The 25507-nt window shown below is 39.2% G+C and overlaps 1 protein-coding gene across 1 annotated transcript; it reads left to right on the top strand.

The window, feature by feature from the left end:
- On the top strand, window positions 1-24395 carry LOC140322814 (uncharacterized). The gene is made up of 5 exons (XM_072399425.1): window positions 1-222; window positions 15869-16007; window positions 17488-17576; window positions 19204-19485; window positions 20716-24395. Exons 1-5 carry the CDS (start codon window positions 165-167, stop codon window positions 20937-20939), a joined length of 792 nt encoding a protein of 263 aa, XP_072255526.1. The 5' UTR covers window positions 1-164; the 3' UTR covers window positions 20940-24395.
- Window positions 24396-25507: the final 1112 nt, after the last annotated feature.

Raw genomic sequence — 25507 nt, 5'->3', positions numbered from 1 at the left:
AGTGGAGGGAAGGAGAGAGAGAGAGAGAGAGAGAGAGAGAGAGAGAGAGAGAGAGGTGAATGTCAAGCTTTGGACATCCATGGGCAGAGTGTAGCAGACAAGGAATTCCCCTATGTGACACTGAGCTGTATCTGTTGGACATAATTAGTGAATGTTGAGTCACCATGTGGAAAGCACGACTGCTCCTGCTGGTCCTGGTGTTCGGAATGACACCAGATCCAGGTATGTAAATGGATCTTATTATTATTATTATTATTATATACATTTTGCACTTGGAATAGAAGGGGGGAAGGAATAGAACCCCTCACCCTCTGTGCCTCACTTTCTTCCTGACCACTCTGGGGTTCCTAAGTTTGTATTGTGACCTGTAAAGTATTCGGTATTATCTTTTGTATCATTATTATGTATTTATATACAACTGATCTATTAGGCTGTGCTTTATGAAATGTCCCATCATAGTCATAGCCTAATTATCACAATAATATCCAGAGACAATGGGGGGTAGTTAGCCTCTCTGTATGTTTTGGGGGATATGGGTAGACACTATGTAAGAGAACATACAAATCCCAAGCTGGTAGGTTTGAGCCTGGGACTTTACATGTATACCGTAGATATCTTTTTTTGTTGTTATATATGAGTAGGCATATGACAAATATGTATACAGAGAGAGAGAGAGAATAATGTATGTTAATAAATATGACAATGACAGACCCCCAGTGACAGATCTCATTTGCCAAGTGTCCCAAGTGACAGATCCTTAGTGATAGACCCCCACTCATAGACCCCAGTGACAGACCCCCAGTAGACAGACCCCCAGATCCCACTGGTAATCCCTACTGGGAGACCCCTGGCAAGGACCAACTGAGTTCCATTTACGGCACCCTACTCACACACCTCACTGATAGACCCTACTGAAGACCCCTGAAAAAGACCAAATGGCAAACTTCAAATTATAGAGCCCTCAGTGACAGATTGTCTATGGACAGACCCCTCAGTGACAGTTCTCACAGTACCAGGCAGTACCTAAGCATAAGCTCCGTTTATAGTGCCTAACTTTAACCCCTGCCTGCCTGGTGGGTAAAGCTTAACCCCCTACCTAGTGGCTAAACTTAAGCAGAAGCTAACCTACCCTAAACCCTTACACCTAAATTCCGGATAACTAGAGGGTTAGGACATTTTGCCATATTAGCTGTGTTAATGAAACACACTCTTTCTAACACTCAGATACAATATATCTTATCTGATAATATGTATTGTCTAAATCCAATAAAATGCACCCGTGCCCATGATATAGATATTAGCTGGTCTTAACATTTACTAGCTTACATGTTTGATGGTTCCTTTGATTATTATTTATTTCTATAGCACCACCATCTTCCATAACGCTGTACAAAATACAACACATAGTACAGACAAACAATGTGGGAATGAAGATGAGACCCATTTGAACGTCTTACTTTGTAAATACATAGAGGTGAAATAAAGATTAATATACACAATAGATGTAGACTAGTGAGGTAGATACAAGCAGTTCTGCGGGACTTGGAGGAACAGTTCTTGGAGGTTCCAGTAATGACTTCCCCAATACAAATCATTCGAAGAACATTTAGCTATTGTTTCAGAATCTTTTTTGCTTTTTTTGGGGGGAGGAACAGTTAACATTGCCAGCTGCTGTCTATTCTCAACAAAACCAAACTAACTTTAGATAAAGGTACCAAAGTTTACTTAACATATGAGATATTTGGTATACACTATATGGCCATACATATATGGAAACCAAATTCTGGAGAGTGGGTGTTCCCAGTGAAGGGTTCTTTTAATTCCACAAGTTAAAAAATTGAAATACCACTACTCCAAATCCCAGCGTCACTCGTGTCTATAGACCAGCAGGCTCTATGCATGGCCCCGCATTGGACTGTTTTATAGATGCAAATAATGCCGGGAATTTTAGTAGCCTTTTTCTTGAAGCTTGTTCCAGATTAAATGCAAAACCTCTTTTTTTTGCATATGAAAAGGGTTTATAGCTAATGAGAAGGAGAAATATCCTCATTTTTTAAATTTTAAGTTTTTATTTTGGCCCTCTGTTTATTTGAGTTTGACGGCCCTGGTGTAGGATATCTGTTCTAGAAAGTAGAAGGGTAAACATGCAATACTTTGCTGAAAAGAAAACACTGCTACAAATTAGTCAATAATTAGATATGTTTAGTTTTTGGTTCTTTTGTTGCGGGTTATGATACTGTGCAATGTAGGCAAGGCAAGACTTGTTCAAGTGCCATACCCAGCAGGCAGGTTTTTTTTGTCAGAAAAATTCTTCTTCTGCTGCAGAAACAAGCAGTTCTACAAATATAATATTGACATCACGATATTGTAAAATGCACATATGCTGTAAATATATCCAGTGTAGACACGTTGTTCTTGCCCTCCATGTCACATAGCAGTTCCTGATCTCATGTGGAGACCAATGCAAAACATGAAAAGTCATGTAGGCACTCATGAGTATTGGTACAAAGATTGTCAATAAGGAAGAACATTATTTTATAGACTATTAATTATTTGAAAACCTGAGAAAGGTGGACTATGTCCCACCAAAACCATCATAATCCATACTGTTCAGATGTTTCCCTATTTAATGTACAGTGCTGCATAATATGTTGGCACCATGTTTATTATTAATATAATAATATTGTTTCCACTAAAGATAAGTGGTAATACTACAACATAGAGAGTCGTCACAGACCATATTTCAAACCTTGTGATACCAGTTTGGTGAAGGCCTTTATCTGTTCTGATATAACTATCAGAGCACCAAACAGCTACAGTCATGGTGAAGTCATGGTTTGTTGAGTTTGGTCTGGAGGAACTTAAGTGGCCTTCACTGAGGACTGACCTCAACCCTAATTAACACCTTTGGGATGAAACAAATGTCTTCCCAAAGGAGTGGAGACCCCACAAATGGGGAGACCTCTTTGATAGTACCAATGGTTTTGTGATGGGATGTCCATCAAGCTCATTAAAGTGTGATGGCCTGGTGTCCACAAACTTGGAAAGCCAGAAAAAAATGTCTTGGAAAGCCAGAAAAAAAAACATTTATTAATCACTGTCACCCACCTGGATAATGCAAACTAATCACACAATGAAAAAGTGTTACTAGAGAAAACCTCAAGTCATGGGATTGTACACTCCATTTGCTCTCCATACTTATAAAGAGAGTGAGTAATAACACAAGATCTTGTCCTGTGGGAGTTTTCTGGTAGCAGACCATTTTTAGCTCCAGTTTTATATACAACCAAATAATGAAGCTTGGGTATTAATACTCAACCTGGACCCAAACCAAAATAATTGAGTATCCACTACTGGTTTCCCGTTAGGTGGGTGAGGGGCAGAACTAAAAACAGAGACAGTGGATTTTGTGGCCTTTTCAAGAAGATCTAACAGCAAGAAAATGGTGGGTTCTGTAGCCTTCTCCAGAAAATCAGAGGAGCCCCAGGTCAAGATTTATGCCAATTTTGAGTCCTCTAGTACCTTCCAGAACTAAAAACATGGAAGGGTAGGTTATGTGACCTTCTCCAGATGATGAGAAGTTCTTAGAGAAAGTTTATGCCAATTTTGATCCTATGATCTCCCAGAACTATAAACAGAGGAGAGTGGGTTCTGTAGCTTTCCCAAGATGATCAGAAGTTCTTAGAGAAAGTTGTTGCTAAATTTGATCCTATGACCTCCCAGAACTAAAAATGGAGGGGGGTGGGATTTGTGGTCCTCTTACGAAGATCATTTGATCTGCAGGTGAACTTATATGCCAACTTTGACTGCTATGGCACCTCTCAAAACTAAAAAAAAGGAAAAGTGGGTTCTGTGGTAGATCCTCAGGTCAAGTTATATGCCAATTTTGACTCCTCTAGTACCTCCCAAAACAAAGAACAGGAGATAATGGGATCTGGGGTCTTCTGAAGAAGATCAGTAGATCCTCAGGTCAAGGTATATGCCAGTTTTAACTCTAGTATCTTCCAGAATTGAAAATAGGGAAGATGGATTCTGTGACATTCTTAAGATAATAATTAGATCTGCAGGTAAATGCCGATTTTGACTTCTAGTATCTTCATGTGGGTCATGTTCAACCACTGGAGGTGATGTCAAGCTTTACTTTTGCAGAAAGGTGTCTATAAATATGGCTTCCTTTATCCCTTGATTTGGTTTTTCCCTTTTGTTAGGAAACCTTTTTATTGACTTAATTGCTTCAGTAATTGAAGTCCCTAAACCATAATAAATATTCAGGACTTCCAACCTTATTTTGACTTGTCAGATCTAAATTTTCAATTATGGGTTTGCAGAACAGCCAGGCTAACAGTATTTTTAGAACAAAATTGAATCATTTCAGTACGTCAGTATATTTATTGTTTTATATCTGTCAGATATATTATGTAAATCTGGAAACTTTTGATTAATAATAATTCCCCTTTAAAACATGGACAGACGCCTACAAAAGCCCAGACTGGGGACATTACCATATTTTTAACGTTCGAGAGACAGCTTATCCTAGCAACAAGTGATGTCATTACCTTCATTTATTTTTTGATTGGCTTTTATATAGAACTCTAATTCCTAACCGGCGCAGCTGCTTATAGTCTGGCAACATTTACACACACAGATGTTTCATGTAGTTTTTTTCTACTTTTGTGTTTATGCCAAGAGCTTGTAAGAAGAAAAAAGAAAATAAAATCAAAAGAAATTATTGGTAAATGTTTATTCTCCCAAATTGGTTTTCTACAATTTACACAGCTCTAATGCACAGCACAGCCCCATCTTGCAGAGCAGAAGACCTGATTTTCATTTGCTACAGTTGGGTATCACTTACAGGTCTTGTCCTTCCCCCATCATAATGCATTGAAAGGAGAAGCAGCAGACTCATGAGAGCTATAATATGTAAATTGTGGGTGAAAGTTATGTAAAACATATATTTATGTATTTAATCCTAACTGTTAAGAATCACATTTTTGGAGGTTTGTAGTAAAACATTTTAAATCAAATGGAAGTACCTAAATGGGTGTCCAGAATATTTTCTTTTACTTCCTGTTCCTGCAAAATTTCTACATCCCAGTATTACTTGCCACTGGGACAAACAGAGAGTATTAACCTTTTCAATGGGGTAAAAGGGGTTCTAATCCTTCTCTACCGTATTGGATAAATAACTGGGATGCCCTTAAAGTCCTTTACAATGGGTGTACCAGTAACCCCACCTTCACAAGCAAAGCCTTGTTTTTATCATCAGTCCTATGATTCTTACATCATGTGAATATATGAATGAATGTGAAAAAGGAACAAACAGGGGTCAGACCCAGTCTGCTTGTCCCGTCTATAGAGGAATCATTGTTTTCTACACACAAAAAAAATTTCATGACAATATTTGAATCTTTAGATGGCTGAGACTTTGGCTTACACTATAGTTGAGGAAGTGTTGGGCCCCACTTGAGCAGTGTCCAACAATTTATGTTTGGAGTAAAGGATTAGAAAGCTCAGAGGTTTAATATTTCCATGGGTTTCTTTCCTTTCATGAATTACAGTATATGAAATGATGGTTTATGTTGGTGACTTGGTGGAGTAGTTTAAGGCAAATTTTTGCATTTTTGACCAGATTGGGTGACAATCTTATTTCTATAGGTTCAGTAAACAAACCCTCTACCACTGGTCTGACCAATGGTTGAGCTATTTTGGGCCTAAAGAGGAAATAAACTCAAACCTTGCCCAAAACAAAAAAAAATACACTTACCTTCAATCCCACAGAGCAGTCCTTCAGTACGGAGGTCTCTTGCATCGGGTTCCACGTCGTCCCATGATCCCCCGCAGGGCGCCATTATCTTCTCCTCTTCTTCCAAGTTCTTCTTCCTCTGTCACACAGTGACACGGGGCGTTAGATTGGGTGATGTAGATGGGAAAAAAACTTGCCGATCTCTCTGTGCATGCGGGAGATCAGCATTTTTTTTCCCTTTTGACGAAAGGCTCCTTCTGTGCATGCCCGAGATGCTTGGACATCCGCAGAAGGAGCACCCAAAAGACTAACGGGATGCGTGACCTAGGTATCCCGGGAGGCTTTACGCACCCAGGGGGTGGTGCTGCACCATTTTATTTTTTTTAAAAAAAGGTGTTGCACTGAAAAAAATACAAACAGAATTTTTACCCCTTTTATGTAAAGTGAAAAAATTCTAAGTTTAGGTACGCTTTAATGGCCAGTTTCTAGAAGTATACTTTATTTGTTTTCACAAAATGCTGCTGTTTATGAAATGATAGTTTATGTGAGCATGTCGGTTGAACAGCTGAGTGTGTATATTTTTTGACCGGATTAGGTGGCTGTCTTATGTCTTTAGGTCTAGTAGACAACTCCCTCCTCCACTGATGGAATTGCCAGTTTCCAGAAGCATACTTTGTTTCCTTTCACAAAATGTTGTTTATGAAGTGATAGTTCATGTGAGTTCATGTGAGTTTGTCGTTGTTGAACAGTTGAATAGGGCAATTTTTATTTTTGATCCAATTGGGTGATAGCCCCTAAGTCAATAGACCCAGCAGACAACCTTCTCTCCCAATTGAACTCCTTTGGGTAGAATGGCCAGTTTCCAGACCAATACCTTGTTTCATTTCACAAACTGTTGCGGTTTATGAAATGATCATTTATGCTGGTGTGTCAGGTAGAGAGCTGGGTATGTAAATGTTTGCATTTTTGTACTAGATTGGGTAACATTCATATGTCCATACATCCAGTAGATAACCCACTCTTCCTACCTGGTTGACCCTAATGGGCTTCAGACACATACCCTGGAATATGGTGATGCGCCAATGTATGCTTTCACAAAATGCTGCAGTATATGAAATATTAGTTCATGTTGTTCAGTCGAATAAACAGTTAAGTACGTCAAGTTTTGCATTGCTGATCAGACTGGGTGATGGTCTTATATCTATGGCTCCAGCAGACAACCCCCTTTCTGTTTCAACTCTTCTTGTCAGATTCAAGATGCTACTGCTCCCATTTCAGAAGCCCCATGCGGTAGTAATAAAGTGAAGTAAAAAATCAGAAATTTAACATTGAATAAAATAAAAAGATTGCATGTCAATGATACATTTAAAACACATATTGCAGCATATACTGTGTGTAACAATAATGCAGGTGTGGTGCGGGTATTTACCTTTTCATGAAATGCTGCAGATTATGGAGTGATAATTTATGCTGGTGTGTCAGTTAGTGACAGTTGAGTTTTTTGCATTGTTTACCAGACTGGGTGACATTCCTTTGTCTATAGGTTCAAGAGGGAGCCCCCTCCCCCACTCGAGGTTTACCTCTCTTGGGCAGAATGGCCACTTTTCTGATGCATGCCCTATTTCATTTCACATGTTTTTCACATGTCAGTTTTTGTATTGTATTATGAGCGGTCTATATTGGACACTGCCTTATGTCTATGGATTTAGCTGACAACCTCCCAGTAGACCTCCCTTGGATGGATTGACCAATTTGCAGATGCTACAGTTCCCTTTTAGCACTGCTGATGGCACCTGGCTACTTCTTCCAGTAGATTGGGTGATGGTCCTATGTCTATGGGTCTGGCAAACAACCCCGAACTGGTTGACCTCTCCTTGGCTGAATGGGCAAATTTCTGATCTCCTCTCTGAGAAGCCCCATGGGGTGTTTATAAAGTAAAATAAAATTGAGTAAAATGAACAGATGGTTTGTAAATGATTAATTTGAAACACATATTCGTTATCTCTGGAATGTGATGATGTGGCAATGTTTCCTTTATTGAAATTCCAAGTTTTTGAAGTGATAGTTTATGTTGGTGTTTTGGTTGAATAGTTGAGTGTGTCAGTTTTTCCATTGATGAACAGACTGGGTGACTGTCTTATGTCTACGGCACCAGTAGATGACCCCCCACCCCCCAGTTGACCTCTCTTGGATGGAATGACCAATTTCCAGATGCTACAGCTCCATGTGAGGTTCTCAGTGCTGATGGTATCTGGCCATTCTTTCCAGTGGTTATAAACATGAACATTTTGTCCAACCATCAGAACCTGATAGTGGTTGGCTTGCTCCCACCTATCAAACCACCCTATTAATGGTAATCTGCCATGCGCAAACTACCAGAGTTGTGTTGCCAATGTTCTTCTGAAGGCACCTGGTTGGTATGTTGGCCTTTAGGATTTAATTTTTCCTTAAGACCAGTACTTTTAATTGCATGTTTTCTTGGTCACTGGACACATGGAAGCCAACCAACCAGCTTTTCAGCAAGGCCAGTAATAGATCATTCTATGTTAATCTCATGGTTGTCTTCCTTAAAATGTCTGAGCTCCCTAGGTATGTGAACACAAGTTAGATCATGTGGATGGTTTGCCACATTGATAGATAAGCTTTGTCTACACTCACTCACTTCTCCCACCAAATTCAACAGTCTGAGAAACTCCACCAGTCAATAAGAATGGAATGTTTATTTTCAGAACAGAAGCAGTTTAGAATGTGAATTCTCTAGAAAATCGGTTTTAAACAAACCTGAGATTCACTTTCAGGAAATATTGCCATACAAACACAATCTGGATGTAATTATAGTTTTGGCAGATTATCTAGAGTTTAATTTGTTGATTCAAAAAGAAGGGGGAGAGTCTGGAAAACAAAAAAGCTTCACAAGTCAAGTGAACAGCTGTGTCCTGCTGTATGTCTGGCATAAAATAAATACTGAGAATGAAGATTCAGCACGAGACATCATTAACCAGCTAAGGACCTCCAGCCTGTCCTCTATGTCCTGGGGTACTACATTTGGATATGGATGGATTAGCAGAGATTTTGGTATATGAATTTGTCTTTTACTTTGGTTCCAGAGCCATTTGAAACATCCGGTCCAAATATTCTGGAAGCCTGAGTGTCCTGAGTATGAATACCAACTGGGAAAAAATCTGGTGGCTTGTTCTGGTCTCTGGAGAGTAACCAACAGTAGTAAAATACATGTAAATGGCATTGAAAGACCACTAAATGCCTGAGGAACATTGGCCCTGATTTATTAAAGCTTTACAAAGCTGGTGAGGATACACTTTCAACAGAGAAGCAGGGTGATCCTAAAGGCCACTTTCCTAGAGATCATTAGCTATTTGTTACCAAATGTTTTCAACCCTGGACCAGATCCATTTCAGATTTGCTGGATCACCCAGCTTCACTGACGAAAGTCAGCCTTGGAGAGCTTTAATAAATCAGGCCCATTGTGCTTAATAAAAAACTTACAATGGTGGGGAGGGACCATTTTATGTCGCTTGGAAGGCAACATGGTAAATACACAAACCTTTAACATCTTTGGATCCCATCCATCTTTGGCATTTTTCTTTTGTATCACATAATTGAAACAAAGTCAATGACACAAAAATAAACAAAATAAATGTCTTGTTTTAGGAATATGCAAAGTCTGTAACTAAAAATATAAGTGACTAGCGTTCTTGGCTGCACCACCAGGGTTCCTGGTTTAAACCTCATCCTGGACACCATTCTTTATGGTGTTACATTGTTCTCTCTGTGTTTGTGTGGGTTTCTGGCCCTATCTCAGAAACATACATGTAGGTTAGTTGGCTTACCTCCTCAATTGCCACTAGACTCTGTTAGGGTCATTAGATTATGACCATGGTAAGGGCATCATGAGCTCCTTCGAAGGACAGATTATGCCATGAATATGGACGCTGTAAAGTGTTTTATAATGGGCTGGAGAAGATAAATAATCATGAGAGATCCAGCAAACCTGGATTTACTGGATCATCTGGGTTCCCCGATAATCTATCTTCTCCAGTCTCGGGGAGCTTTATCAAATCAGGCTCAATATCAATAAATAGGAATAACAAAAGTAACGCAATAAAAAAAAAACAGCCACTCTGACAGCAGAAAGCCATGCACCTAAAGTAATAGATTTTGCAATTGCCAAGATGATGAATATGATTGCCTTTCATACTACATACACAAGTTCTATTCTCCAATACCAATGAGCTCCCCTGTCCCTACAGAAAATCTAAAAGAGAGTGAAAGGAAGAATGACTGGAGTTCCACTTTAATTATTTTAGCAGCTTTCCCCTTTTTGAAAAAGATCTCAGTATTTTATGGCCTTTATAAAACTTGTAACCGGATGAACCAAGTAAATAACCTTGTTTTTTTTTCAGAAACGGTGATTAGTTTTCCAAGGTCCCAAAAACCATAGCACCTATATATTGATATTTTATCTGGATGTTTCTAAGTGGCATTTTCTACAACTAGCTGCTACAGGGTTGGGTGTGTTGTTTTTTGCAGGTTCTACGTCTTTTCACCCCCAGGTGTTGTTTGGGGGAGTGGTGTGGTAGCTAATAACAGGAAACCAAAGGTCCTTTTTCATCAAATGTTCAAAATAAAAATGGCTGCCTGTAATAAAGGAATCATATTTAGGCCAATGTCATGCCAATGCCAATGTCAATTTTCAATCAATGTCAATAAATTTCCATCCACCTAGGACATGTGATGCCAAGTATTTATAAGAAATGAGACAATCTACCACCACTTATTGATTGATCTCCAAAATTTGCTCAAAGTTGTAAAGAGCAGAGAATGGACCAGATTTAATAAAGCTCCCCATGACTGGAGAAATATAGACTATCATGGGGGAAACCTGGAATAGATCTGGTCCGGGTTCGAAAATATTAGCCAAGAAATCTATTGCAGGTTGGTTTGATTATCCAGGTTCTCTCATGATAGTCTATTTTCTCCAGCCTTGTGGAGCTTAATATGTTGGAGACCACATAAGTTCTGCTTATTAAAAGATAGAATTACCAATGGAATCTATGCTGAGTAATGTGTATGTGCAACACGTCCAGGTATTATAACCTGTCAAGGAAATCATAATATTCCCTCCAGACTTAACACCTTAGCAGAACCCAGCTGCCTTTCCCTCCATGGCACCTCTTTGTTCAGGCATCATCTTGGGACACCTGGCATAACTTCTTGAATTAGGATTCTAGCAAAAAAGTTAACACAATCATGCATACCCCAACTTTGTACAACCCCTGATCTTGTGATTTTGGTTACAATGGGTTAGCATGCTGCAGTATGACCCCAATGGGAAGGGGAGGTAATAGTGAAGACTTGCAAAGCTACCTAAAAGTCTATTTTAACGTCCTGCATTCTTGATCTACATCACTGGGTAAGTTAACCAGTGGGTCAGTATAAAAGCCAGGTAATAAATGCCCCTTGTCAAGAGCCCATGTGTTTTCATCAAGAAGGGTTTGTTTAACCAATTTCCCATAATGATAGTACAACAGCAGTAACCTGCACCAACACCCACATTGAACAAACATCTGCTGGCTGATAGGCACGGCCTGCTCTCTCTGCTTTATTTCATATCACTTTTTATATTCACGAAGAGATTTCCGCATGTGACACAATTCACAGTAGGCAGAATGGGAATGTGCAACCAGAATCGCAAAAAGGTTTATTATCTGCTGTATATACATGATTTTTTTTTCTTTTCCGCTTACATAGAGAAATTCTTTTTGCAAAGGTTTTTTTACTGTGGGAAAAAAGATTAGTGCTACCATTTGGATTCGTTTAGAACACAATATTGGCCCAAACATCTGACATTTGGTTTGTCTCCATTGGAATAAAATAAACCAGTTGCATAATCTCAGTTCCCTAGCATGTTTTTAGTGCTCAGCAGGCAGTCTACATCAGCGTTAGAACTTCTGTTAAAGCGGACCTATCATCACATTTTTTACTTTATATAAAGGGGTGGATAACTCTTTATATAAAGGAAAAGTTTGGATTATTTGTATGTTTTTTTTCAACTATTTTTTATTTTGATTGACAGACCCCCTCCTCTTCCACCTTATTGCCGCTGTCGTAAGAACTAAATGGGAAGCCAGTAGCCTCCTGGGATACATATGGTGGGTTCTGTAGCCTGGGATACATATGTCGTATACCCTAGAAAGCTGCAGGCTGCTTCTTCATATGCCCTTTCCTCTGATGTAAAAAATGAAAGTGCGATCATACATTTTTTAAAAGGCACATCATGCAAAGAATGCAAAAGGAGAGGAAGAAGATGGTAATGCTCCAAAGAAGCACTTGACTGGAAACAACTTTATTGCCTTGTTTGCCTGCACTATGGGGATTTCCCACATTTCCTATGAAGTCACCAGAACTGGAAAGTAAAAGTTCTCCCTAACTTTAGATGAGCAGTTGAAAACCTCACTGATAACTGCCCCTAGGTGCTCACTTTCAATCCAGGAGCAGCCATCCAGGAGCATTCAGTAGTAATTAGAAATTAGTTACCTACCTGGGTTCAATTTGACGAGGGTTCAGCAAATCAGATTTGGTGTGTCCCTATTTAATGGCAAATCCTAGCCTATGGGGATGCTTGTGGCATCATGGAACATGGAGGCCTTTATGAAAAGCCTTGGTATCATTGTTCCTAGCAGTACATATTTAGCTTTTTATTTTTTTTGTGCGTATGGCATGAATAGAGCAGCTTCATCGAAATCTAAATATTTTTAGTGTAAGCTATCCCAGCTGCCATCTTCTTTGGGCTTCATCCATCTTCTTCATACATCTCACGATATCGCACTGCTTAGAATCAAGATCAGGTGACAAGTTTAGGTCCGCTTTAAGAATCTGCAATCTAATCGTGGCTGGAAGTAGGACAATATTAATCGGGTATAACAAGCCTAACCGGTTTATGTCATTTCAATACGGGGAATGGGGTGACAAATAGTTTTTGGACATTTTTTTTTTTCCTTTTAGGCAATGCTTAGAAGTGTTGAGCTCACATCTGGCAGTGGATCAACTTTTGTTTACCAAGCTCAAAGCTTTATACACACACTAGATTACTGTTGCAGTTGATCACGATTGTTTATCTTGGGAGACAATAATCTACAGCACCCCCCAATGTCGTTCATCAATCCCTCAGGGTGGATCAATGATTGACTGAGTGGGGATGACCATTTTGGAGTAGAGTACAGCGGAATACTGTTCACCCATTCTCCTCCCTCCCCTCTCTATAGAACAAAACAGCTTTGCTCCTTCTCCCGTCACTGGAAATGATCAGGAGAGATCAGGCAGGTACAGGTTTATTGTAGAAGGGACATTGCCTACAATAAAGGATCTACCTGGTTGCAATTTTTTATTTGAGAGGTTTAGTTCCACTTTAATTCTAGAAAATTGAGCATTAGGAGTAAAGCAGGTTTGATCACCTTGAAGGTAAATAGTTCTATTGTATGAAAACAGAAATTCCCCACATTCCATTGCTTGTACTTTATACCAGGAATAGAAACAAACAATGTTATCCCAGGATACCTGGGAGGGGAAACTTTGCTGGCTCTGCACTTATACAAATACTTAGTGATATTCTTCTTCACAGGGAGGCACCACCTTAGCTGTGATATAGTGGCCTGACTAGTAAACTGGGCCATGTTGCCTAATTCAGTGATAAGATTATAAAGCCACAAGGACTGCGGAAACCTTACCTACGCATCGGGGCAAAAATCAGCGCAACTGGTTTTTCAGGAAATTGTAATACTGGCCAGCTAATATTCTGATATACACCTCTGATAATCACCCAATAGGCATCTGTTTGCTGGATAGAGATGATGATACTGATTTATTGGCCAATGAAAAGGCAGAAAGGTGACATAAGAAACTGAATTGCTTAAACCTATCTGGTTGTGAAGAGTGGAAAGTTTATGAAAACTTGCAGACCATCTGAACAGAATTTCAAATTCTAAATGTTCCCCTAGCAGTCCTGAAACCTGTGATGCCCTTTAGGACATCCAAGTATCTAAGCTAAGCTGTCCTCGCCCATTCATGGAACAGAGTTTGGTCCATAGGGCTGTTCGTTCACTTCTACAGCTGACAGCTTGAGCCAAAGGCATGGTTTTATTTTTTTTTTATTTATATAAATTTATCCAAATTTTTAGATACATACTCCTGACCCCAACACCTAATACTCTATGGAATACCTGACTCTTAAGCTCTACAAAACATAGCTAACCACCTAAACTTTGTATGTGCCATATTTTACATAGACCTGACCCTGAGCTGAATTTTCTATATTGGTCATTTACCTGACTTCTGAGCTCCATATAATATGGTATACATAACATAGACCTCACCCCTTTAGCTTTATATTCTTTTGTATGCTATATAGACCTTTCTCTTTATAGTCTGTGTTACATAGGTCGGACCAGAGCTGTAAATTCCACATTGGACATAGACCCAACTCCTAAGCTTTGTATCTTATTACATAGACCTGACCTGGAGCTTTGTATTCTATGTTGTACATTTCATAGGTCAGACTCTGTCCTGTGTTGCACATTTTATAGACCTCACCCCCATAGCTTTATGTTCTTTTTTATGTTATGTAGACCTTACCCTTGCTCTCTATAGTATGTGTTGTGTGTTTTCTAGGCCTGACCTTGAGCTGTATATTTTATGTTGGGCATAGACCTGACTTCCAAGCTCCATATACTATGGTATACGTTACATACACCAACATACATACATACATAAGCTGTACAACATACGTTACATACATAAGCTACGTACACACTTGCAATTTTTGTCGTTAGAAAGGATCTATCACGATCCTTTCCAATGACAAGGGACTGCACGATGCATGAACGGTGCTGTACATACACCGTTCATGCTCTATGGAGAGGGGAGGGGGAGAGCGACGGAGCGGCACCCTGCTGCGCGCTCTCCCCCTTCCCTTTTTATTAGGATCGGTTGTCGTCCATCGTCCGTGGATCCGGCAGGACGGACGTTCGGACGATGGACGACACCGACTGTACACGCGGCAGATTTTCGCCCGATATTTGGCCGATGCCGATTATCGGGCAATAAAAATCTGCCGTGTGTACGTAGCTTTACTCCTAAGCTTTGAATCTGATGTCGTAAAATCTATAGACCTGACCATTGACACTGTATTCTGGATTGTACATACTGCACTTTATGTTCTCAAACCCTAGCTTTATGTTCTATTTTGTTTGTTAAGTAGACCTTAACCTTTGCTTTCTACAGTCTGTGTTGTGTGTTACAAAGACCTGAACTCTATATTTTTGGCTGTACAGGCCTAACCCCCAAATTCGTACTAGTATGCTATATAGTACATGGACCTGACCCCTGAGCTCTATATACTATGCTGTATGGTACATAGGCTGGACTGCTGACCACTATATATTATTCTGTACAGTACATGGACCTAACCTTTATATAATATGCTGTACAGTACATGGACCTAACCTTTATATACTGTACAGTACATGGACCTAACCTTTATATAATATGCTGTACAGTACATGGACCTAACCTTTATATATTATGCTGTACAGTACATAGACCTGACCCCTGAGCTCCTAATGCTATGTTGTACAGTACAAAGACCTGACCTCTGAGCTCTATATATTATGCTATATGGTGCTTAGACCTAACCCCTTAGTTCTGTGACCTATGTCATATGCCCCATACATAGATCTAATCCGAAGCTCTATATTTTATTACTGTTTCACATTAGGCACTGTGGGTGGCCCTTCTGATGTTAGCCTACTGCAATGATTGTTGGGTAATGACTTACTGATTGAATATATTTGGTACCCCAATAAACATAACCATACCTATTACCATCCTATTGATCTACTCTTGTACAAAACCTACAGATTTACCAACAACTATAAAATGTGGGGGCCAACCCAAAAAAACTATTCACTCTGTATAAAGTCAGGCAGGCTCTTGTAATTATTAGATGTTGGCGTTAACCTACAGGACACTGTGCTTTCTGAATTAGAAGTGTGCAGTTAGAGAATTGTCCTTGGATGAGCCATTCATCAAACTTGTCTGATCTTTCCTTAGGTGTCTCACAGTTTGGTGCACAACTGTCACTTTGCAGAAGCTGCAAGTACTATAAGGAGGAAAATGCCACCCTGTTCCTGTATGCTGTAAACCGCAAACCTGTTTCCTTTAAAAGATGTCCACATACAGATAATATCAGGTAATGACTGTTGGTGTGAATGATCAATTCTTTATTCTGCCATCACAGTCTCCACACACTCGTCTTATAGGTTCATCATAGACCTGAGTTTGACTAAATCAAATTTTGATTCCCAAATTGAAAAAAGGACTTCAAGAGTTTTAAAAAACAAAATAAATGACACCCAAACCTTGAGATCCAAGGCCAATGTCTACCAAGAGCCCTATGGAGAATTTGTACCAGTGGAGTTTTCTTTTTGACTTATAGTGAGACATTTTTACTTTACTGTCAGGCAACCTGTACATAGAAATCAATAAAAACTTTAAGACCACCCGTCTAATATCATGTAGGTCTCCCTTTTGGTGCAACAATAGTTCTGGCCCGTTGAGGCCCATGGAGGCCTAGACCCTACAATACCTTTGAAGATGATCTGAGATATGGCACCAAAATCTCAACAGCAAATTTTTTGAAGACCAAAGTCAAAATTGGACACAGCAAATTCTCAAAGCAAACATGTGAATTCTAAGTTCCTTATATATAAAGAAGTCCTACATTTGGTTGCCACCTACTTTCTGTGACTAAAAGTCCTGCTTCTGCATGAAGACACATGGTTTCTACTGTAATATAGGGATGCTGAGAAATGTCTCGATTAATCACACGTGATTGAACCTCTTATTGGCTAAATTCAGAATAAGAGTAGACGTCAGGCATGTGCAAACATGGGTGACCTATAAAAGAGATACAGATTGGAAAAATAAAAAATACAGATTGAAGCAAGTAAACATTGCTGAGAGAAGTAGATACATCTCTGCGTTTATGATGGTTTTAAAGGAGAAATGTCTTCTTGGTACGGACCAAACTGGAGTGCACCATGGTGTCCAAGGCAACAAATCTTCTTAAAGTAGACATGACCCATGAATGAGAGGACAAAAGCAAACAGAAGCCCATCAACACGGTCTGAGAAAAATTGACGTAAAGTGTTGACCAACGTGTTCTGGACATCTTTGGTTCATTCTTGCCCTGTAAAGCACACCCAAGAATACCTCTATATACCCAGTTCTATTGCAACATGCCAATTCTTGGGCAGAACATTTGTTCCCAACAGCCAGGCAAAACATGAACAATGTATCCCAGACCAAGAGTGTTACTCTAAATTACATTCCAGACATGAGACTTATGAAGGAAATGTAGAAAATACTTATAGATCATAGAGTTCCCACATAGAAGGAGCATTTCCACTAGACCCTAATGCCTCTAATTAAAATAGTAGAGGGTCAGGTAAGTTATGATCCCATCTTGAATCCAAACTCTTTGCACATCTTAAGTTATAGTTCAGAAGGCCCCAGATCTGAGCAAATATTGCCCGAGATATCCACCTTTGTGATATTACAAATGATCATTTCAATCCCAATGACTCCCAACCCCTCCAATGTACTGCAAGAAAGTGTATGCATTGATCCGTGACTGCTGTATTTTTACCAAATTCTATTTTTATTTTCAGATTTACGTTGAAAAATAATGAAATAATGTGTGCAAATAAAAATCTAGCCTGGGCGAAAAAACTTATGGAGTACTCAGAAAAATGTAAAGGTTGGTGTACATTGCTAGAAGTCTTTGTAATCAGAAATAACAATGTAGGAAACGTATACATGCTGAGTAACGATTACTGGTTGACCCAACATAGGAGAAGACACAAAAGAATTTCCTTTCCAAAAAAAAGCAAGAATCCACACTTCTGGCATTGGTTCATATCCTGCATGATTTTCAGATTTGTAGTATGTTATGGCAAGCTATGGTGACCTAAAAACTACAGCTAGAAGGCCAAATCCTTTACTAGTCACCTTTAAATGGACTTATCGGGCCTGATTTATTAAAGTTCTACAAAACTAAAGAAGATAGACTATCACTGAAGAACCTGGGTGATCCACCAAACCTGAAATAGATATGGTCTAGGAATGACAACATTTGTTAACTAGAAGCAAATGATTTATAAGATTTATAGGAAATCTATTCTACGTGGCCTGGATCACCCAGGTTCCCCCATTCTTGGAAAACTTTAATATCATATCCATTCTGACAAAAAATCTAGGAAATAGTAACAAAATGTAATGTAATGAGGTAACAGAAGGTGTTAAAAAGAAGAAATAATTAAAGATCTTTCTCCACTCATTCAAGTAGCCTTCTCAGATCAATAGGTGGCAGGAACACACTCCAACATGTATAGCCCCATTGGTAACTCACCTTGGTCTAGTCACCGTGGAATGTGTTACGGTAGATGTTAGTTATCCAAAAACAAGGGGTGGGAAAGTTTGGAAAGCCACCCTTTTCTAGCTACATAACCTAGTATTTTTTGTCTGGAAATAGTGTATTGTCAAATCACTTGGGTAGAATTGATAAGATGGGTTAATATATGAGTGATAGATGGTTTCAAAGGTTCTCAACCCTTAAGCTCATGAATGACATGTGGACAATACCCAAGCAATCTGCATGCCAATGTTGACTGTCTAGGAACCCTGGGGCTATGTTCACACTAGCCATGAGGTCACAGTGCGTAAATCCTCATGCCAGTAAACATGTAGCATCTCCTGGCAGCAGCCCCGTAGAGAATGAATGGGGTCAAAAGTGTAGATATTGGTTGTTTAGGAACCAGCTCCCTAGAGTGAATGATTGAGTGACTGGCAAGGTGCCAGTGTTGGGGAGCTGCACAGGATCACTCACACTGCCCTTATAACCCAGACATCCTCTCATGTAGGCATTTTGATAATAAAGTAGAACTAAACCGAACTTTTCTTGCTCTAATACCAGTGCTGACACCTTCACGGAGTCCTTATTTTGGTTTAGGTCTTCAGCCACCTTGACCAGGTCAAATGCAGGAAAAAATTAATTCCCATCACACTGGTATACAGGGATCCTACACTGAGCTATGTTTGCAGTCCTTAGAACTACTGATATTACCACCACCAGGGCATGGTCCTGTTATGTCCTGTAAGCTGTGTACAAATTGGAAAAACTAAAGTCCCAGCAAGGTCTTAAGAAGTTTCAGCAAAATAATAGTGTAGGGATTTTTCATAAATAGGTAATAATAAAGTATGGGAATAGGGAATAAAAAGCTTAGTTTATTGTCTGTTCTTTGATAGGACTTTTGAATGTTAGCTAGTAGCTAATAGAATGTTGGTTTACTATTGTTTTTTATGATATTGTTGTGTATATCCTACAGATGGCCTCATCTCCACAGCTCCGGTCTGTGAAAATGGTGACTCAAGCGCTCAGAAAGAATTTTCAAAGGGTACCAATGAGAAACCTTCTACCACAACAATTACTGCACCAACCACGTTACCTGTGACCAGTATGAAGACTTCAACACAGAGCTGGAGCCCCAATTTTGAGAGGTCAACAGAACCAGCAGACCCTAAACTAACTACATCAAATGAAAACATTGTGGTCAATGATGATTTAGACACCACAAACGTCAACAAGGAAAACATCAACCTACACCAAGGTATACCACCAATGCATTATAATTTTGGCTAAGTTTCCAATGTTCCCGAATGCATTACCAAGCATTTCTTCCCCTGTGTAATCAGTGCTTTGGAGTTTATAGAACCTGAGGCTCTATAAATTCCTCATTCTCTAAGGCTCTACTTCTCAACACAAATAGTTCCAGTTTCAGGAAAATGTTTGGAATCTGCCCATTGACAAAAAACACAATTTTTCAGACAAAAGAGCCAAGCATTTAGCAGAAGGTACCAATGGGACTCTCAATGGACAAAATCATCAATCTATATATAAACATATCAGTGTTTGTTTCTTAAAAAACCGTTTGCTCCAGCCTCTCTATATCAATCACTTAGTGTAGAGTGACTGGACCAAGAGGAAAGAAAGGGGAAGAAAGACTGGTATACAGTGGATAACAGAGAGAAATGGGTGGCATTAGTGACAAACAAAATGGTGGCAGGGAGGAAGGAATGCTCTAGTTTTGGATTACTTTATGCTCCCAATAAATTCATCTCAGCAAAATAAAATATCTTAAGAGATAATTATGTTTATGCCAAGGTTTGAATGCACTTATCCATCACCCCTGGTAAAAAAAAAAAAAACTGGTCTTTAGTTTCTTGTCATGTGATGCTATGCTGAACACCCTTTTTTCTAAAATTTCAGTGTATGTGGTCACTTTGCTTTGCTTGAACCAGGGAACACACTTAGCCTGCATGCCACAAGTTCTGTTTTAGGACTTTTGAGAAAACAAGGCCACTGAGAGCCATAGAGGTATTGGCAGTGAGTGAAAGCTGAGTCCATTGAATGAGGTTTCATCCTCCGTTATGTTGGTCTCACAGCAAATTTTAGATGTTCACTATTTGGCGTTTTCATAAATATATGTACATGTCTCTGTTGGCAACCTTTGACTATTTTTATTCATTGTTGATCCTAAATATTACATTTTTTGAGAACCAGCCAACCGCCAATCAATGGGAATCTTGCTCCTCGTGTGCATTAGCAACCAGTTCCTGACAAAGTTCCTATTGGTTATTGCCACAAAAAACAGTTTTCAATTCAAATGTTCCCTACCATGTATCTTAGCAATGGTTTTCATTTTTACCAAACCCCAATTTTTACAGAACCCATATTGAACTAGCCACAAGTACGTTTGCCCATCTATAGAGCAAAATTTTTGCTTCAATCATTTTAATATATTGACAACTTGGTTCTCCTTTTTCTCTCCTCTGTTTAGGGCATAAGCCTTCTGAAAATCCCAATGTGGAAGACCGGGACGCTAAGATGAAACACGCAAATATTGCCATTATTTCATTAATTGCCATCGTACTCCTCTTGGTGGCAGTTTTTGTTGGCCAATATTTCCGGAAGAAGAAAACCAATGCATCAAATGTACCATGCACAAGCATGTACAAGCTCACACCATCACAAGATTCTCTTGCGGAAGTCAGAGAACCGTAATGGACAACATCTGAGGATGTGCATCATATAAATTACAAATTTGTGTGGCATTGCTTGTATGTTGATATGAGCTTTTGTACCAAGCTTCCTGCACAGGGGTGGCAAAAACTACTCCATGCAGCTCAAAGAGCCTGTTTTTTTAAATCCCACATTGTGGACAAGTAGACAAGCCCATTGTAGGGACCTGCTGCACCATCTGGATCTGTTACTGTTTTTTATGTTGTTTGTGGCTTGGTACTATGTACATGTGAAGAGCTCATGCACAGTAGCACATACAACTTCTGAAATATTTGTGCTGCCGGAAAAAACAGTTCTTTCCAAAACATAATTATGCCGAGGTCTACGGTTCACCTCTGATCTTCAGCCTTATTGGTAGACCAGTCACTGGCATAGAGCAGCTGACCCTCAATCATAGTCTGTTATGGTCTATCGTAGTTCCAGCTCGCTTACACTTTGTTGAACCTTTCATGGCACCACCAAGAGTTGTAGGAGCCTCCCATGCTTATATACACTGTACCGATAGAGTCTTTATAGCTACTGCAATCTCAGAATGGTTGAATTATTATATATATATCAATATTGCCATCCCTCATACAAGATCAGCAGGGGAAATAATGGTAAAGAAGACTGTTCATTATTCCTCGTTTCATTCCTAATGAGGATACAACCTCATGTAACATCAGCACTTTCATACTCCAAAATTTGGGACATTTTGGAGGACCTCGCTCGTTCTACTGCAAAAATATCAAATTAAAGCCGATTTCCTGTATTCTATTTTCTACACCAATGGACAGGCCAATTCGCCTTATAATGTTATCCCACACAGTTACCAGAATAGTCTGCACTGTTTAAAGGACCTTGCAAGCTCCATTACAGTCAGATTGTGGCCTCCACCTTGTAGTAGTGACCTTGCATTGCCATGACATCCCCAAAGGAGTCCATATTCCTGCCATCATTCTCTTCTCCTGGAATAATTCTGTTTTTAACTCATTCCCGGATCGGTACGTTAGATTCAAACTCACATGTTACGATATCTTCCTAATGTTAATGAACTGATTGCTACTCATGGATCATTGGATTAAATATCCTGCTCAGATTTTGAGTTCAGGATGCCGGACTACATCATCATACAAACCAGCGTACTCATCTCATGACCTGCTCTATGCTGTGAAAGACTATTAGCCATCTAACAAAAAATTGTCAGATATTGGATCCGGGACTGCATCAACGTATGAATGAGTTTATCAATCTTTTTATGCAATTTATGCTTTTGGGGATCAATCCTCCTGGATCAAAAACTCAATAGCTTCTGGCTGGCCTGACTTCTCTGGACCACTTCCTGGCTCTAGAACATCACAGACTTACATGACTTACATAGCTATATAAAATTTGTCCAGGCTTTTCAAAGCATTTAGTGTTTTTATGAATTTTAATATCCTACTAAAACTATGTGTATATCATGTTAAAACACACAGAAGTTATATATAGGACCAAAAAATGAATGAAAAGTTGAATGAATAGGCAACTTTTGAAAACATCTGAAGTACCAAAAGCTGTTAGTGGATAGGACTGGTTGATTTGAGTTGTGGCACCTAGGTAAAGAATATTCATAGGAAAGGTTTAACTGATCAAATGTGCCCAGAATTCAAAGACAGTACAAGTCAAAATATATCATTCATTTTAATGCAAGACCCAATATTTTCTAACAGGTAGTGAAATCCTAAAAGTTGGTGAAAATATAGGAAAATATGTATTAGAAATGTAAAGAATTCTTGCATAGAGATAGCTATACCTATACCCATAGAGATAGCTATACCCATAGCTATAAGAGGACCATTGATGAGTCCGGGGGACAAATAGCGAGTTTGTAAAGGATATTGTGTCTCTATGGCGTATTCCAGCTGTTCAATACTAGTCCCCAGTAGAATGAGGAGTCTACGAAGGGTGCAAACATGCACGTTGGGTCAGGGTCAACTTGTTTATACAATTTAACATAATAATAAGGTGAGGATCATATCTTTGAACCTTATTTCTATGTATAGGGGTGCCATAGTGAGTTTGTGACACTTAGTTGATGGTTCCAAATGGGTGGCCTAATCAAGTGATTGACCTCCATGACCAACATTTCATTACCAATCAAAAAAACAAAAAAACAATCAAATTGAACCAAATCCATATTTATCATTGCTTCAAATGCCAAGCCACAAGTTTCAAGATCAGCATGGGCTGCAAAAATGTTGACCACTGCGCCATTTTGACTGACCAAGAAGTATTGGCTAAGAAATATACAATAACATATATGGTATATAGAGACCACAAGAAGCTTCGCTGGTGTTTCTTACATTGTGATTTTTAATCCAGGTCATTGTATGGAAGTGGCAGGACCACTTTTTTACTCATATTGCTTTATTCTTTTCACTTTTTAAGCTTTATTCAGCTTTAATTATTACAAGGGTATGTTTATGGCTTTGTGGTGCTCTGAGGCTGCAAATAGAAGAACTATTTAATTTAGGACTATTTAAGGCCACAATAGCTGGGAACCACAAGAAGAAGCAGATAGTGGGCTGTCGTATCCAGGGGATCCACTATATGGAGTCACATGGTGGTCAATGTGAATATTCAGTGAGGGCCTCTTAAGTGTTACATACCCTTTCATCAGCAGCTTTTTTTTAATGATTTTTATTTATTTACTAAATCTTTTAATTTTAGATTTATTGAGATGATATACTGTATCTATATATATTTTTTTATAAATGCATATTTTTTTCACCCCTTCCTAAGATAGGAAACTCTTCATAGGAAAAAATGGTTAGTCTATCCAAATCCATAAACTGGACTTCAGTGAAGGGTTGGACATATATGTACTATCCAAATCATACAAAGTTCTGGTCACATCCTTGTTTATATGTAGGAAGGTGGGAAACCGAGAAACTATAGATATCAGGCAAGTTTTCAATCTCTTCCCACCCTCAAGAACAACATATGGGAAGAAGGCTGCCCTATAGGATGTGTGATTACCATCCAATGTCCTGGGGCACCTATAGGTGCTGCTCAATATTTATGAGCTGATAGTCAACTCGGACGTAACAACCTCACAATTCTAGGTACAGAAACAATTGCTGCAGACCTTTGGTCAATTATATCTATGGGTTGGGTGTTATGTTCTGTGTTTAATAGCCATTGTTACCCCCATAATAAGCCAGTTATGGGAAATGTCATAAATAAATTACAATCTAAGGAGCACCCTATGAGTGACAACTCCCGTTTGCACAACCAAAACAGGCCATGTGGTCATTCAACCTAAGACCTTCCGTATAACAAATGTTTTAACATCCTCTGTGTATATCTATAGAGAGAACTCTTTTCAATGAGAAATTTATATATATATATATATATATATAGCATATTAATATATATTTGTGTGTCAAGAATAATAAAAAGCCTATTCTTTTCTAATGTTTTTGGTTGTCGTTTTTACTTTTGTTTGGAAGGATTATACGCAGTTATAGGTCAAGGGTTTTCATCAGAGTCTAAGGTCATGGGTTTTAGTTCCAGTATGGAATTCTGTTTACATGGTGTCTGTATGCTAATTAATTATTTCTACAGCATCCAGAAAACTAGCTTACAAATAAGAACTCTCCAGCTTTGGCCTGGCAACTGTTTTTATCAGTCCTGGCCCTCCAGATTGGTTCGCCCAATATCCCATTCTCAACCCATTCTAAGTAAGGTCCATGGTTGGGCACACATGGGTTACACAAGAACTGAAGCAGAGGTCACAGGAGAAGAGATACAGTAACTTGCTGTTTACAATTTACTGAATGGAAAGGAGTGGTAAAGACAATGGGGAAGGGGCTACTGCCAGGATGGCAACTTTGCTGAACTTTTCCAGACTCAGACCCCTCAAATGGCATTCTAGAACTTTCTTGAACATCTCCTAGTATTTTTCATTTAATTCCAAGACTGCCTGCTGGTGGGAACTTGGGGTTTGCTATCATCAATAAAGAAAAGGGTAAAATGGTGCATCATGGGCATCCCTGCAGAATGGGGACTGTAACAACAAACGGTGCTTGATGCATATACCTAACCTGGAATCTGTGTATATGACCCAGGTATAAGATCTTCTGCTAGAGTATGTGGTAGGCTGCAGATCTAACCATTCGAAGCCACTATAGTTGTTTTACCACATCCATGGAAATGTCTTATGGCTGTAGGAAGATCTAACCACAATATATTGACTCCAGGTGCCTGGGGGCGGGGGGCATCTGCCAGGAGTCACAAAAACCAGTGCAGTCCCCCATGAAGAATTGTAGCCACCATGATATTCTTTTCACAGAAACAGCAAACTGTCTTTATACACCTTGTTCTGCCTCCCAGGCTTCTTGTATATATAGCCCCAGGACAGTTGCAAAGATGTGGGAGAAGAATGAAATGAGTGACAATGGTAAGGTATAGAAAAGGAAAATCTGATCCTGGAGAAAGTAATAAATACACATATTCAATCCACTGCTCTGCATGGAGGGAGGACTGGTGACCTGTAGCATGCCTCCCTTTCTTTCAAATTTCCCAGG

The sequence above is a fragment of the Pyxicephalus adspersus genome, chromosome 2, assembly GCF_032062135.1.
Source record: "Pyxicephalus adspersus chromosome 2, UCB_Pads_2.0, whole genome shotgun sequence".
Taxonomy (NCBI): Eukaryota; Metazoa; Chordata; class Amphibia; order Anura; family Pyxicephalidae; genus Pyxicephalus; species Pyxicephalus adspersus.
Note: the sequence above shows the minus strand (reverse complement) of the source record. Positions and strands in the feature narration are given on the sequence as shown.

Bases quoted from the DNA above. Each gene is read 5' to 3' on its own strand.
- LOC140322814 (XM_072399425.1), top strand. From the start codon at position 165: ATGTGGAAAGCACGACTGCTCCTGCTGGTCCTGGTGTTCGGAATGACA. The intron at 223-15,868 runs GTATGTAAATGG...ATCTTTCCTTAG, and splicing joins CGGAATGACACCAGATCCAG to GTGTCTCACAGTTTGGTGCA. The intron at 19,486-20,715 runs GTATACCACCAA...TCCTCTGTTTAG, and splicing joins AAACATCAACCTACACCAAG to GGCATAAGCCTTCTGAAAAT.